This window comes from Anomaloglossus baeobatrachus, chromosome 2 (assembly GCF_048569485.1).
Source record: "Anomaloglossus baeobatrachus isolate aAnoBae1 chromosome 2, aAnoBae1.hap1, whole genome shotgun sequence".
Lineage (NCBI taxonomy): Eukaryota > Metazoa > Chordata > Amphibia > Anura > Aromobatidae > Anomaloglossus > Anomaloglossus baeobatrachus.
In genome coordinates, this window is record NC_134354.1 from 125,883,720 (window position 1) to 125,897,564 (window position 13,845).

Below are 13,845 nucleotides of genomic sequence, written 5' to 3' on the forward strand. Positions count from 1 at the left end.
TGGCTCGGTGGATCAAGGAACCAATTCTTGAAGCCTACCGTTCTGCGGGGCTTCCGATTCCTTCAGGGCTGAAGGCCCATTCTACCAGAGCCGTGGGTGCATCCTGGGCATTGCGGCACCAGGCTACGGCTCAGCAGGTGTGTCAGGCGGCTACCTGGTCGAGCCTGCACACTTTCACGAAACACTATCAGGTGCATGCCTATGCTTCGGCAGATGCCAGCCTAGGTAGGCGAGTCCTTCAGGCGGCGGTCGCCCACCTGTAAGAGGGGGCCGTTTTTCGGCTCTTGTTATCGAGGTATTCTTTTACCCACCCAGGGACTGCTTTTGGACGTCCCAATTGTCTGGGTCTCCCAATGGAGCGACAAAGAAGAAGGGAATTTTGTTTACTTACCGTAAATTCCTTTTCTTCTAGCTCCTATTGGGAGACCCAGCACCCGCCCCTGTTCCCTTCGGGCTGTTTTTCTTTTGTGTACACATGTTGTTCATGTTGAATTGTTCTTATGGTTCATGGTCTTCAGTTCTCCGAACATCCTTCGGATTGAATTTACCTTAGACCAATTTATAAGTTTCCTCCTTCCTGCTTTTGCACCAAAACTGAGGAGCCCGTGATGCACGGGAGGGTGTATAGGCAGAGGGGAGGGGTTACACTTTTTAAAGTGTAATACTTTGTGTGGCCTCCAGAGGCAGAAGCTATACACCCAATTGTCTGGGTCTCCCAATAGGAGCTAGAAGAAAAGGAATTTACGGTAAGTAAACAAAATTCCCTTCTTTTTTCTCAAATTTTGTGGTACATGCCATGTTTTACTTTGCAAAATTCTTGAACTGTGCTTGCCATTTTGAAGTAAAAAAAACAGCAATGAATGGGACAAAACAAAAAAAAGTGGCTTAAATGCCAATTGTGAATCTAGTCTTAAGGTACCGTCACACTTAGCGACGCTCCAGCGATCCCACCAGCGATCTGACCTGGCTGGGATCGCTGGTGCGTCGCTACATGGTCGCTGGTGAGCTGTCAATCAGGCAGATCTCCACAGCGATCAGAGATCAGCCACCAGCGACCCGTGTAACGACGCTGTGCTTGGTAACCATAGTACACATCGGGTTACTAAGCAGAGCGCTTTGCTTATAGTTACCCGATGTGTACCTTGGCTACGTTTGCAGGGACCCGGCTTCTAGAAGCTGCGGACGCTGGTAACCAAGGTAAATATCGGGTATCCAAGCAAAGTACTTTGCTTGGTTATCCAATGTGTACCTTGGTTACCAGCGTCCGCAGAAGCAGACTCCCTGCACATTCAGATCGTTGCTCTCTCGCTGTCAAACACAGCGATGTGTGCTTCACAGCGGGAGAGCAACGTCCAAAAAATGGTCCAGGACATTCAGCAATGACCGGCAACCTCACAGCAGGGGCCAGGTTGTTGCTGGATGTCACACACTGTTTTAGTTTAGTTTTACAATTACAAAACTGTTTGTTTTTTGTTTTTTTTTTTGTTTGTTCCCCCCCCCCCCTCAATACAGGTGCAAATTATTGCTGACGATTTAATATCCTCATTGTTGGGTGAGGAAAAGAGACATAGCGCGCCACAGAGTGAGAAAGCATCTTCAATCAGTGACGGCAAGGAGGTGAGATTCATTTTGATGTCTGTTGTTTAACATTCTGGAATCTGCTGAAGTATTATATGTGTAATGTAGGATGGGTAGAGGATGGCCTCAGAAGTATAAGGTACGGGACAGGGGGAATTCAGTAGCGCAGACAGTCTTTAGTAATTGATGTATCATTTATACTGTCAGTTAATGGTTACATGTAGTTTGGAGAAGTAGGTGAGAATCTTACAGCGAGCAGCAAAAGGTTTCACAGTTAGGTTATGTGTGCGTGTTGCTGTTTTTTTGTTTTTTTTTTAAGGGCAGATTTTCTGCACATAAAACATGTTTTGGCAGGAAAAACGCAGCAGAAAAAAAACGCTTTTTTTTGTGTTTGCACATTTTTTCTCCATGCTTTTGTTTACTTTTTTTTAGTCATGGTTCAGGTTCAGGTTCAGTCCCAGTGATCGCTGCCAAGTCTCTGGCTGTTTTTTTACTGCCGGTGCCCAGCTCTTACTGCCCGGAGCGGTGCCCACTGTTAGATCTGCCTTACTGTTAGACCTGAGCAGTTGAAATTCAGAGCTTGTACTTCAGGTATGATGATGGAAGAGTAAAGCTATGTGCCCATGGGACAATGTACCCACGGATTTTGCCACTGAAAACCTGCGGATTTATCTGTATTTTCTAGATAAATCCGCAGGTTTTAGCAAGTACAGACACTCCCCATGTTATCCTATGGGACATGGGGAGTGTGTCCATGCTGCGGAATGTGCGACTGTGGAATATACTGCGGATATCCCGCAGCCGCACATAACTGCATGTCAATTATTCCTGCGGATGTCTCGCCCCTCCACTATGGAGATAGAGACCTCTACTTCCTCAGGGAAGTCGCACGACTGTCCGCAGGTTTACTGCAGATATTTCGCTGTAATCCCGCAGCAATGGATAGCTGCAAATTCCGGAGAGCAGCTGCGGTAAACCTGCGGATACATCCGCGGGTACATTGTCCCGTGGCCACATAGCCTAAGGTTGGTTTCACACTGCATTTTTACTTATGTTCAGTAGTCTCTCCGGAGCTTTCATCCGAACACCCCCCCCCCCCCTTTTTGCAAAACGGAATTCAGACGCATGCTCCGACGGGGCCATTGGCTATAATGGAGCAGGCAGAGTCACCGTATGCTCTGTCTTGCACCGTTTTCGGGCGTGTATGCTTTCTGCAGGCGGACACCCAGATGTAGTCTAAATGCAATGTGAAGGGGCCTTGATGTATTTTCTGTGACATTTAATAAAAGATACATAAAACAAAAAGCTTTAGTATGTACCAAAGCAAACAATTGTTTCTTTATATTTTTTTCTCTCTCATTTGTATGTTATGCTAAAAAAATACTTTCTTTGTCGCTCCATTGGGAGACCCAGACAATTGGGTGTATAGCTTCTGCCTCTGGAGGCCACACAAAGTATTACACTTTAAAAAGTGTAACCCCTCCCCTCTGCCTATACACCCTCCCGTGGACCACGGGCTCCTCAGTTTTATGCTTTGTGTGGAAGGAGGCACACATCCATTCATGAATTCTCAGACTTTTTATGTCGGTTGGAAGAAAAGAGGACCCCCACGGCGTCCCCGGCATGTTCCCTTCTCACCCCACTATGTCGGCGGTGTTGTTAAGGTTGAGGTACCCATTGCGGGTACAGAGGCTGGAGCCACATGCCGTCTCCTTCACCATCCCTTAGCGGCTCTGGGAGAAGTGGGATCCTGAGCGGTCTTCCATTTGCTGGGACCGTGCTCCATCCGCAGCCCCTGAGGGAACCTGCCGGACCGGAGCCTCTTCAACCCCAGGGACCGGGCCCTGCAACTTAAAGGTACTCTGTATCCCTGTCGGGGATCGTACAGAGGAGCGCACCTTCTTCCCGGGAGCCGCGGTACTTTTAAAACTGAGGAGGCCGGTGGACTTCCGCGCCGACCGTGCCTGCTTGTCGGGCGCGGCCTCAAATTTAGTCCCCGGCTTCACCGCGGCCTAGTCGCAAAAATCCCGCCCCCGGGCCTGCCTGTCAGGGGTAAGGGCGGGTTCTCCGGCATGACGTCGGATGTGAGGGCTGGAGCATCCTGCATGTCTTCCTCCCCCCTCACTGACCACTGTGGGGACCCCAGATTCCCGCTCTTGGCTGGCGCCGCCCTCGGCTCCACTCCTCCCCTGAGAGCTCCGGCGGCCATTTTCTGGCATTCTGCCGGTGGATGCTTCTCAGTGAACAGCTCAGCAGCTCCGGGGGATCCAAGGCAGGGAATCTGGAGGACACACTCCGCTCGTTAGCGGTCGGTAAGCCACACCGGTCACCCGGTGCTGGCCCCCCTGGGGTGCCGGTATTATATATATATATATATATATATATATATATATATATATATATATATATATATATATATATATATATATATATATATGTTCGGTCAGTCCGTATACCTTGGTCACTCTCCTAGGAGACAACAGCATGTCGTCCACAAGGAGCAAAACTGCTAAGGCACAGGTTTTTTTCGCGGCCTGTACCTCTTGTGGGGCTATGTTGCCTGCGGGATCCACGTACCCTCACTGTGAGCAGTGTTCGACTCCTGCCACGCTTGCTCAGCCGGAGCCTCGGGCACTGGTGGGCCCCTCTGCTCAGGTAGACCCCCCTGCTCCCCCTGAACATGCAGGGACAGAGTCACAGGGGTTGGCCTCTTTTGCTGAGAAACTCTCTGTCCCTTTCTCAATCCATGGCACAGTCTTTGGACAAATGGTCTTCTAGGCTCCTGGAGGCATTGCAATCCAGACCGGACCCTTCACAGGCCCCGGTTCCTGTTAGCTTGTCTCCTCCAGGCCCCTCTCGGTCCGCGCCGCAGCGCGCTCCCAGGTTGGCCCCTAGGTCTCAGGCGGAGGACTCCTGCCCGGACCGCAGTCCCAGACCGGCAAAGCGGTCTCGCTGGGACTCTTCCCCGTCTTCCTCACGCTGCTCGGAGGACTCTCAGGAAGACGAGGCGGATGTGGGAGCTCAGGGCTCTGACCCTGACTTCGCCCTTAACCTTGATACACCTGAGGGGGATGCCTTAGTAAATGATCTTATCTCATCCATCAACCAGGTGTTGGATCTCTCTCCCCCGCCTCCTCCTGTGGAGGAGTCGGCTTCTCAGCAGGAGAAACACCAGTTTCGGTTCCCCAAGCGTACGCGAAATACGTTTTTTTATCACTCTAACTTCAGGGATGCTGTCCAGAAGCCCAGGGCGGTCCCGGACAAGCGCTTTGCTAAACGGCATACTGACATGCGTTATCCCTTTCCATCTGAAGTTGTTAAGGGCTGGTCTCACTCTCCCAAGGTGGATCCGCCAGTCTCCAAATTGGCTGCTAGATCCGTTGTGTCTGTTGCAGATGGCTCATCCCTGAAGGATGCCACTGACAGACAGATAAAGCTCTTGGTGAAGTCCATCTATGAGGCCACGGGCGCGTCTTTCGCCCCGGCCTTTGCCGCTGTGTGGGCTCTCCAAGCGATCTCGGCTTGTCTGGCTGAGATTAATGCTGTCACACGGAATTCTGCTCCGCATGTTTCGTCTTGGACTTCCCAGGCATCTGCCTTTTCGTCCTACGCCATGAACGCCGTCCTGGACTCCGCTAGCCGAACGGCTGTAGCATCCGCTAACTCCGTGGCAGTCCGCAGGGCCATGTGGCTGCGCGAATGGAAAGCAGACTCTGCTTCCAAAAGGTTCTTAACTGGTCTGCCTTTTTCTGGCGACCGTTTATTTGGCGAACGATTGGATGAGATTATTAAGGAATCCAAGGGAAAGGAATCCTCCTTACCCCAGTCCAGACCTAAGAAGCCTCCGCAACGAAAAATACAATCAAGGTTTCGGTCCTTTCGTCCCTCCGCCAAGCCACAATCCTCCTCGTCCAACAGGCCGGAGAAAGGCCAGAGGAACTCCTATGCGTGGCGGTCCAAGTCACGCCCCCAAAAGGCCGCAGGAGGCACTGCCTCCAAGACGGCCTCCTCATGACTCTCAGCCTCCCCTAGCCGCATCCTCGGTCGGTGGCAGGCTCTCCCGCTTTGGAGACGCCTGGTGGCCACATGTTCAAGACCGATGGGTGAGAGACATTCTGTCTCAGGGTTACAGGATAGAGTTCAGCTCACGTCCTGCGGCTCGTTTCTTCAGAACCTCCCCGCCCCCCGCTCAGGCCGATGCACTTTTTCAGGCAGTGGACGCTCTGAAGTCAGAAGGTGTTGTGATCCCCGTTCCCCCTCAGGAACGTGGTCGCGGCTTTTACTCCAACTTGTTCGTAGTGCCCAAAAAGGACGGGTCATTCCATCCCGTTCTGGACCTCAAGCTACTCAACAGACATGTGAGAACCAGACGGTTTCGGATGGAATCTCTCCGCTCAGTCATCGCCTCGTTGTCACAAGGAGACTTCCTGGCATCGATCGACATCAAGGATGCTTATCTCCATGTGCCGATCGCACCCGAACATCAACGTTTCCTGCGTTTCGCCATCGGGGATGAACACCTCCAGTTTGTCGCATTGCCCTTCGGCCTGGCGACAGCCCCACGGGTTTTCACCAAAGTCATGGCATCAGTCGTGGCGGTCCTACACTCTCAGGGCCACTCGGTGATCCCCTACTTGGACGATCTCCTAGTCAGGGCCCCTACTCGGGTGGCGTGTCAACAAAGCCTTACCGTCGCTCTGGCTACTCTCCAGCAGTTCGGGTGGATCATCAACTTCCCGAAATCCAAGTTGACACCAACCCAATCACTGACTTACCTTGGGATGGAGTTTCACACACAGCCAGCGTTAGTCAAGCTACCGCGGGACAAACAGCTTTCTCTGCAGGCAGGGGTGCAATCACTTCTTCGGAGTCAATCACACCCCTTAAGGCGCCTCATGCACTTCCTGGGGAAGATGGTGGCAGCTATGGAGGCAGTGCCGTTTGCACAATTTCATCTACGGCCACTCCAATGGGATATTCTCCGCAAATGGGACAAGAGTGCGGCTTCCCTCGACAAGAACGTCTCTCTTTCCCTCGCGACCAAAACATCACTTCAGTGGTGGCTCCTACCCACATCTCTGTCGGGAGGAAGATCATTCCTACCCCCAACCTGGGCTGTGGTTACCACGGACGCGAGTCTGTCAGGTTGGGGAGCGGTTTTTCTCCACCACAGGGCTCAAGGAACCTGGACTCCGATAGAATCGTCCCTTCAGATCAATATTCTGGAGATAAGGGCAGTATATCTAGCCCTATTGGCTTTCCATCGGTGGCTGGAGGGCAGGCAGATCCGAATCCAGTCGGACAACGCCACTGCCGTCGCCTACATCAATCACCAAGGCGGCACTCGCAGTCGTCTGGCCTTCCAGGAAGTCCGGCGGATTCTGCAGTGGGTGGAAGACACAGGCTCCACCATCTCCACAGTTCACATCCCGGGCGTAGAAAACTGGGAAGCAGATTTTCTCAGTCGTCAGGGCATGGACGCGGGGGAATGGTCTCTTCACCCAGACGTGTTTCGGGAGATCTGTCGCCGCTGGGGAACGCCGGACGTCGATCTCATGGCGTCACGGCACAACAACAAGGTCCCGGCCTTCATGGCACGGTCTCAGGATCACAGAGCTCTGGCGGCGGACGCGTTAGTGCAGGATTGGTCGCAGTTCCGACTGCCGTATGTGTTTCCCCCTCTGGCAATGCTGCCCAGAGTACTACGCAAGATCAGGTCCGACTGCCGTCGCGCCATTCTCGTCACTCCAGACTGGCCGAGGCGGTCGTGGTATCCGGATCTGTGGCATCTCACGGTGGGTCAACAGTGGGCACTTCCAGACCGCCCAGACTTGCTGTCACAAGGTCCGTTTTTTCCATCTGAATTCTGTGGCCCTCAACCTGACTGTGTGGCCATTGAGTCCTGGCTCCTAGCGTCTTCAGGGTTATCTCAGGATGTCATTGCCACCATGAGACAGGCCAGGAAGCCAACGTCCGCCAAGATCTATTATAGGTCTTGGCAAATCTTCCTGTCCTGGTGCACTGCTAACGGTTTTACTCCATGGCCGTTTGCCTTACCCACATTCCTTTCATTCCTTCAATCTGGAGTGGACAAGGGTTTGTCCCTCGGCTCTATCAAGGGCCAAGTGTCAGCGCTCTCCGTGTTTTTTCAAAAGCGTCTAGCCAGGCTTCCGCAGGTCCGCACGTTCCTGCAGGGGGTCTGCCACATAGTCCCACCTTACAAACGTCCGTTGGAACCTTGGGACCTTAACAGGGTCCTGACGGCTCTTCAAAAGCCGCCTTTTGAGCCACTGTGGGATGTCTCTCTCTCCCGTCTTTCGCAGAAGGTGGCCTTCCTAGTGGCGTCACGTCTCTTCGGAGAGTGTCTGAGCTTGCAGCGCTGTCATGCAAAGCTCCCTTCCTGGTTTTTCACCAGGATAAGGTGGTTCTCCGTCCGGTCCCGGAATTTCTCCCTAAGGTGGTATCCCCTTTTCATCTAAATCAGGATATCTCCTTGCCTTCCTTTTGCCCTAATCCAATTCACCAGTGTGAAAAGGATTTGCACTCTTTGGATCTAGTGAGAGCACTCCGGTTCTACGTGTCTCGCACGGCGCCCCTGCGCCGTTCAGATGCGCTCTTTGTCCTTGTCGCTGGCCAGCGTAAGGGCTCTCAGGCCTCCAAGTCAACCTTGGCTCGGTGGATCAAGGAACCGATTCTCGAGGCCTACCGTTCTTCTGGGCTTCCACTTCCTTCAGGGTTGAAAGCCCATTCTACCAGAGCTGTAGGTGCGTCCTGGGCTTTGCGGCACCGGGCGACGGCTCAGCAGGTGTGTCAGGCAGCTACGTGGTCTAGTCTGCACACTTTCACGAAGCACTATCAAGTGCATACCTATGCGTCGGCTGACGCCAGTCTAGGTAGGCGAGTCCTTCAGGCGGCGGTTGCCCACCTGTAAGAGGGGGCCGTTTTTCGGCTCTTTCGATTGAGGTATTCTTTTACCCACCCAGGGACTGCTCTTGGACGTCCCAATTGTCTGGGTCTCCCAATGGAGCGACAAAGAAAAAGGGAATTTTGTTTACTTACCGTAAATTCCTTTTCTTCTAGCTCCTATTGGGAGACCCAGCACCCGCCCCTGTGCCCTTTGGGCTAGTTGTTCTTTTGTGTACACATGTTGTTCATGTTGAATTGTTCTTATGGTTCATGGTCTTCAGTTCTCCGAACATCCTTCGGATTGAATTTACCCTAGACCAATTTATAAGTTTTCTCCTTCCTGCTTTTGCACCAAAACTGAGGAGCCCGTGGTCCACGGGAGGGTGTATAGGCAGAGGGGAGGGGTTACACTTTTTAAAGTGTAATACTTTGTGTGGCCTCCAGAGGCAGAAGCTATACACCCAATTGTCTGGGTCTCCCAATAGGAGCTAGAAGAAAAGGAATTTACGGTAAGTAAACAAAATTCCCTTTATAAATAACAAAAAAAAATAAGTGTAAAATAAAGTAAATGTCATTTGAGTAAGTTTATTGCAAGCATTTTGTTTGCTTAAAAGGAATCTGCCACCAGGTTTTGCTTAAATATACATACAAAAGTGCAATGAAGACCTTAATATGTCCAAATTATTAATTTATTGTATAGATTATTTAAAGTTTTTTTTTGTGTAATTAGGCTACTAGGTGGGACCACATCACTGTGCTACAGAAGTCTCAATGAAATAGTAAATTAATAGTAATGGAAAGTACACATATGCAGTTATAATGCTAGGTAGTAATGTCATGGATATTACATACAGGACATCCAATCTAGTAAAAAATAAAAGATTGCACATGAACCATATCCAATATAATAAGTACCTGTACCAAGAAGAGGGTGCCACAAACATCAAAGCGCGTTTCGACTCAGCGCCTTCTTCCGGGGGAGTTCGGTAATTAGTCTCCTGCATTAGTTACAGGTGTATTAACATATTATAATGGTTATGTGTGGTTATTTGCTTTTGCATATCTGCTCATTTGTGTACACTGCCTTATTTCTCCCTTTGTGAGACTCCCATACTTTGACACCTTGGAGGCATTATATACATACACACACACACACACACACTGTTAACTTTCTTTTGACTTCATATATACATGTTTACCTAGTGACCCTGCATCACACTACCATCCGTTTTATTTAAATGTTATTTATACAACTAATGTGATGGTTTGATTTAGACAGCAGAAAAAAATCACATGCAGCCAAACATAACAAAAGAAAGGAGGTCATATACATGAAAGGTTGCTCCCATGAGGACGCTTTGGGTGAAACACGTATCGGGGTGAGGGGATGCAGACCAGATACCAGGACCAACCTATCATTAGGTATAAGTAATTATGATCGTCCTCGTTGATTGATTTAAGAAAATCAATAAATTATTGCATAATATATATAATATTTGGTTGTCATATCCAAATTTGTAGCCATATCTCAGCGTTATAAGCCACAATTTGCTCTTACTGTTCTTTAGGCTCCGGTAACCCCTAGCAAGAAACAAACACAAGGAGAAAGCGATTCTGATGTCCGATCTCCATCTAAGAGGCTCAGGTCAAATACAGAAACTAATTGTGGAGCAACATCTCAATCCAAGAGACTCGGGTCCAGTGCTGGGGCTGATTGTGAGGTGGCATCTCCGACTAAAAGACTTAGGTCGAGTGAAGTGCTTACAATTGTATTGTCACCAAAGAGGTCAAGCAAATCACAAGAAGGCCCATGCAAATCGACTTCAGTCATGGGTACAATGTTGACACCTACAAAATTGTCTGTAAGGAGCACCCCATCCAAACAAACAGTGGACCGAACAGTGACTAGTGGGAAAGAAAAGAACACGAGCAAGAACGTGAGTATGAATTTTATATTAAATTTAGAAAGTTCTTGCTTTTCCCCTGAAATGAAATTTGGTAGGTGACATTATTTTATTTTTTTTTTTTCTTTTACTTTAGAAACAATTTAATTTGGAGCCCCTCCATTTTCTTCAGTCTCACAGTAAAGATAATGAGCGTGATGATTTCCGCACTCAGTTATGGTCTTGTGCCTTTGAACCTAATCTGGATTCTTCTTCAAGCAAAGGTGAGAAAATGTATCACCCGGATCTTCATTTCTTATTAACATAAAAGCTGATATCAAACCACTTTGGTTTTTTTGGTTTTTTTTTCATTCATCAATTTTAATTTTCTATACCGGATTGTGGGTTGGTGGAATCCTTTTTGAGCTTTTGCTTTAGTCGGTGATCAGCAGTTTGGAGTTATGCCTCAGGGGTGCTATACCGCAGGAGTGATGACTCCTAACAATTATAAAGCAAGCTTTATGGCCTGTGCAGAGATCCTAATGCAGGGAGGGGGAGTAGGTGAGTTGGGACCACGTAATCTTTTCACCTGCCATGACCCTTTTTCCGCTTCTGAGCATACTTGAAAAAATGATTATACAATCTAATAACCCAAATACCCAAACACCTATTTTCCACAAAGGGACCGATCATTACATTCATGCAATTTTTGGTCAAAGCATAAGTCTTTATTATTGGGAAAAAAGGTAACTCAAGAACAACAACTCCTAAAAATAGCAGATCAGAATGTTCAGTGTTAGTTTATGCTATTCTTGTTTAGCCATGTCATATCGCTATTTTGTAGAAACAAAAGATCACTGAACTTGAAAGGGTTCAGAGGCGGGCAACTAAAATAATAAGTGGAGTGGGTGCATTACAATACCCAGAAAGGTTATCAAAATTAGGTGTATTTATTCTAGAAAAGAGAAGACTTAGGGGAGACCTAATAAATATGTACAAATATATCAGAGGGCCATATAGAGATCTCTCCCATGATCTGTTTGTACCAAGGACTGTGACAAGAACAAGGGGGCATTCTCTTTGATTTAAGGAAAGAAAATTCCTACATCAGCATAGAAGAGGGTTCTTCACGGTAAGAGCAGTGAGGCTCTGGAACTTTCTTCCTGGGGAATTGGTGATGGCCAACTCACTGAATGAATTTAAGAGAGGAATGGATGCTTTTCTTGAAAGCAACAGTATAGAAGGTTATGAATAACATATTACAGGTAGATAGTTGACCCAGCTTAGGAGTCGGGAAAGAATATTTTCCCTATGAAGAAAATTGGCTCCTACGCTGTGGGTTTTTACCTTCCCCCTGGATCAACACTGCAGAACAGCTGCACTAAAAATAGGCTGAACTAGATGGACATAATGTCTTCCTTCCGCCTTACAAACGATGTTACTATGTTACACTGCCTCTTATACTGATCATATATAGCCTGATTTTAAAGCGGGTAATAACCTGAAGAAAGGTTTCTGTATCCGCCTCACTGGAGACTGTATATCGGTGTTCCTCCAACTCCTTAAGAGCCACCAGCAGATCTTCTTTTCAGGATTTTCTTAGTATTGCACAAAAATCTAAAGTCAGAAAGTAAAAGATTTTAAAAATTATATATTGGGGTATATCACTAGTACTCATAGACTTTGAATATTCGACCACAGCTCCATCCACCTGGGAATACGGAATCCTCCCTATTCCCATGCTTATTGGGTGGTCCAGCGTTATTCCATGGAGAGCTAGTACATTGTGATTCTGGGAAAACACATTTGATATACTGCCAGTATTGTTGATCTCCACTCTGCTATATAAGATATTCTGAATAATGCTTTCTTTTTTAGTTATTGCCACATCTGGTGGGGCATCGGTTTGTGTAATTGATTGTGAGACTGGGAAAGTCCTGAAAAAGTATAAAGTGCCTGGGGAGGTAGGTGTCGTTTTTTTTTTTTTTTCTTCTTCTAACAACTCCATTACAACAAAATTGAATTCAGCAGTATATTTTGGACACATCCTGTTCGGTCACAACCGATGACCTATGACAGAGCGGGACTATCAACGTCATCCTGATTGACAGCTGTCTCTGCCAGTTAGGCACCGGACAGTCGGTTGTCGATCAGCATGACGTCTGCTGTCCCACGCTGTCTACAGAGCATAAAAAGCCCCCGCTCTGTTGACAGAGCCATTGTATCACTGGCAGGAGCGGCATTGGGCACAGCAGTTAGTTGCTACCAGCCAGATAGGTAACAACTACCTGCCTGTTGGTGATCGAGCAAATTAATATTTTTTTTTGTTAAATTCATTGATATACCCTTTAACTCTTGCAATGCTGAACTGTGCTTGGTTGCACTCAATGTATATAAGGGGTAATACGGAGTACCAAAAGGGATCAAGGGGTTTCCACTTCTCAGAGCCTAGAAGGCTTTAATGAAAAACCTACCCTTATAAGACAAAAATAACCACCAGGTCACTGTGGGCTGCATACAGCTGAAGAGGAGCAGACCATGGCCTAACAGATGTTAGAAAACGCTCCCTTCTGACTGCCCCAACAGGAATTCTCCACCAGATCAGTCACACTACGGAGGAGGGAGGACCTGACTGAATCTGTGTATATATGAGACGCGCTGGCCTGTGTACAGTCGGAAGATCAGACCGCGAGAGATATCCCCGCCCCACATCGAGGCCCTCCTCACTTGATATTTACCATACGCCATCAACAGCACAAAGGGGTTGCCTCACAAGTGAAGGAGAGGATTGTCACTGTAACTAGGCCTGGTGTGCAGTGGCAGGGCAAGCTGCAACTTCAGTCCCTCGGGTAGGCCGTAACGACTCTGGAGCCACCTGGTTTAAAAACTGCCTCAGTGGGGTCTGGGAGGCAGCGCAGAGAAGGGACAGGCAATCTTGGAGGGTGGCTGGATCTGGATTCTGTTTGATTATTAGGGGATTAGCTTATTGAGCCCAGAGCTCGTTTCCTTCTGATCGTCGAGCTTGACTTCTGGTCATGCCCTCCTGCCCCCCAATAGTAAATAGCAGTTGCAATCAAAGGTCTGTATGCAGTTTCTTGCAAAGTGTATGTTCCATTTTCTAATGTTAGCCTTGTGAAACTGAAAACAAATTGTTACAGCAACGTTTTTTTGTGGGGGAAAAGTAATTTTTTTAAATTTTTTTTCCTATCGCATTGCTTTAAGCCCTGTGAAGCATTTAAAGGATTATTACACTTTTGGATGTGGATTTGAGCATCTTGAGGGGTTCAGTTTTTAAACTGGTGCCACTCTTGGGTATTTTTTTTTTTTTTTGTCACAGGCCCCTCAGTCCCCCAAAAAATAGATTTTGTAAATTTTTGTTGGAAAATGACACATTTCTGATAAAGGTTTTTACCCTCATAATTTTCTAACAAGAAAAAAAATAAGAATTGTAAAATTTGGCCTGGTCAGGAAGTTGAAA

The 13,845-nt window shown here is 48.0% G+C and overlaps 1 protein-coding gene across 3 annotated transcripts in view; it reads left to right on the forward strand.

Moving 5' to 3' along the window:
- Positions 1-13,845, forward strand: part of LRWD1 (leucine rich repeats and WD repeat domain containing 1) — a 101,049-nt gene that overhangs the window by 32,260 nt on the left and 54,944 nt on the right. For all 3 annotated transcript variants that reach the window (XM_075335310.1, XM_075335312.1, XM_075335311.1), the window contains exons 6-9: positions 1,513-1,617; positions 10,053-10,421; positions 10,525-10,651; positions 12,246-12,331. In XM_075335310.1, coding sequence (XP_075191425.1) covers positions 1,513-1,617; positions 10,053-10,421; positions 10,525-10,651; positions 12,246-12,331 — 687 coding nt within the window. The remainder of the gene's footprint in view (positions 1-1,512; positions 1,618-10,052; positions 10,422-10,524; positions 10,652-12,245; positions 12,332-13,845) is intronic.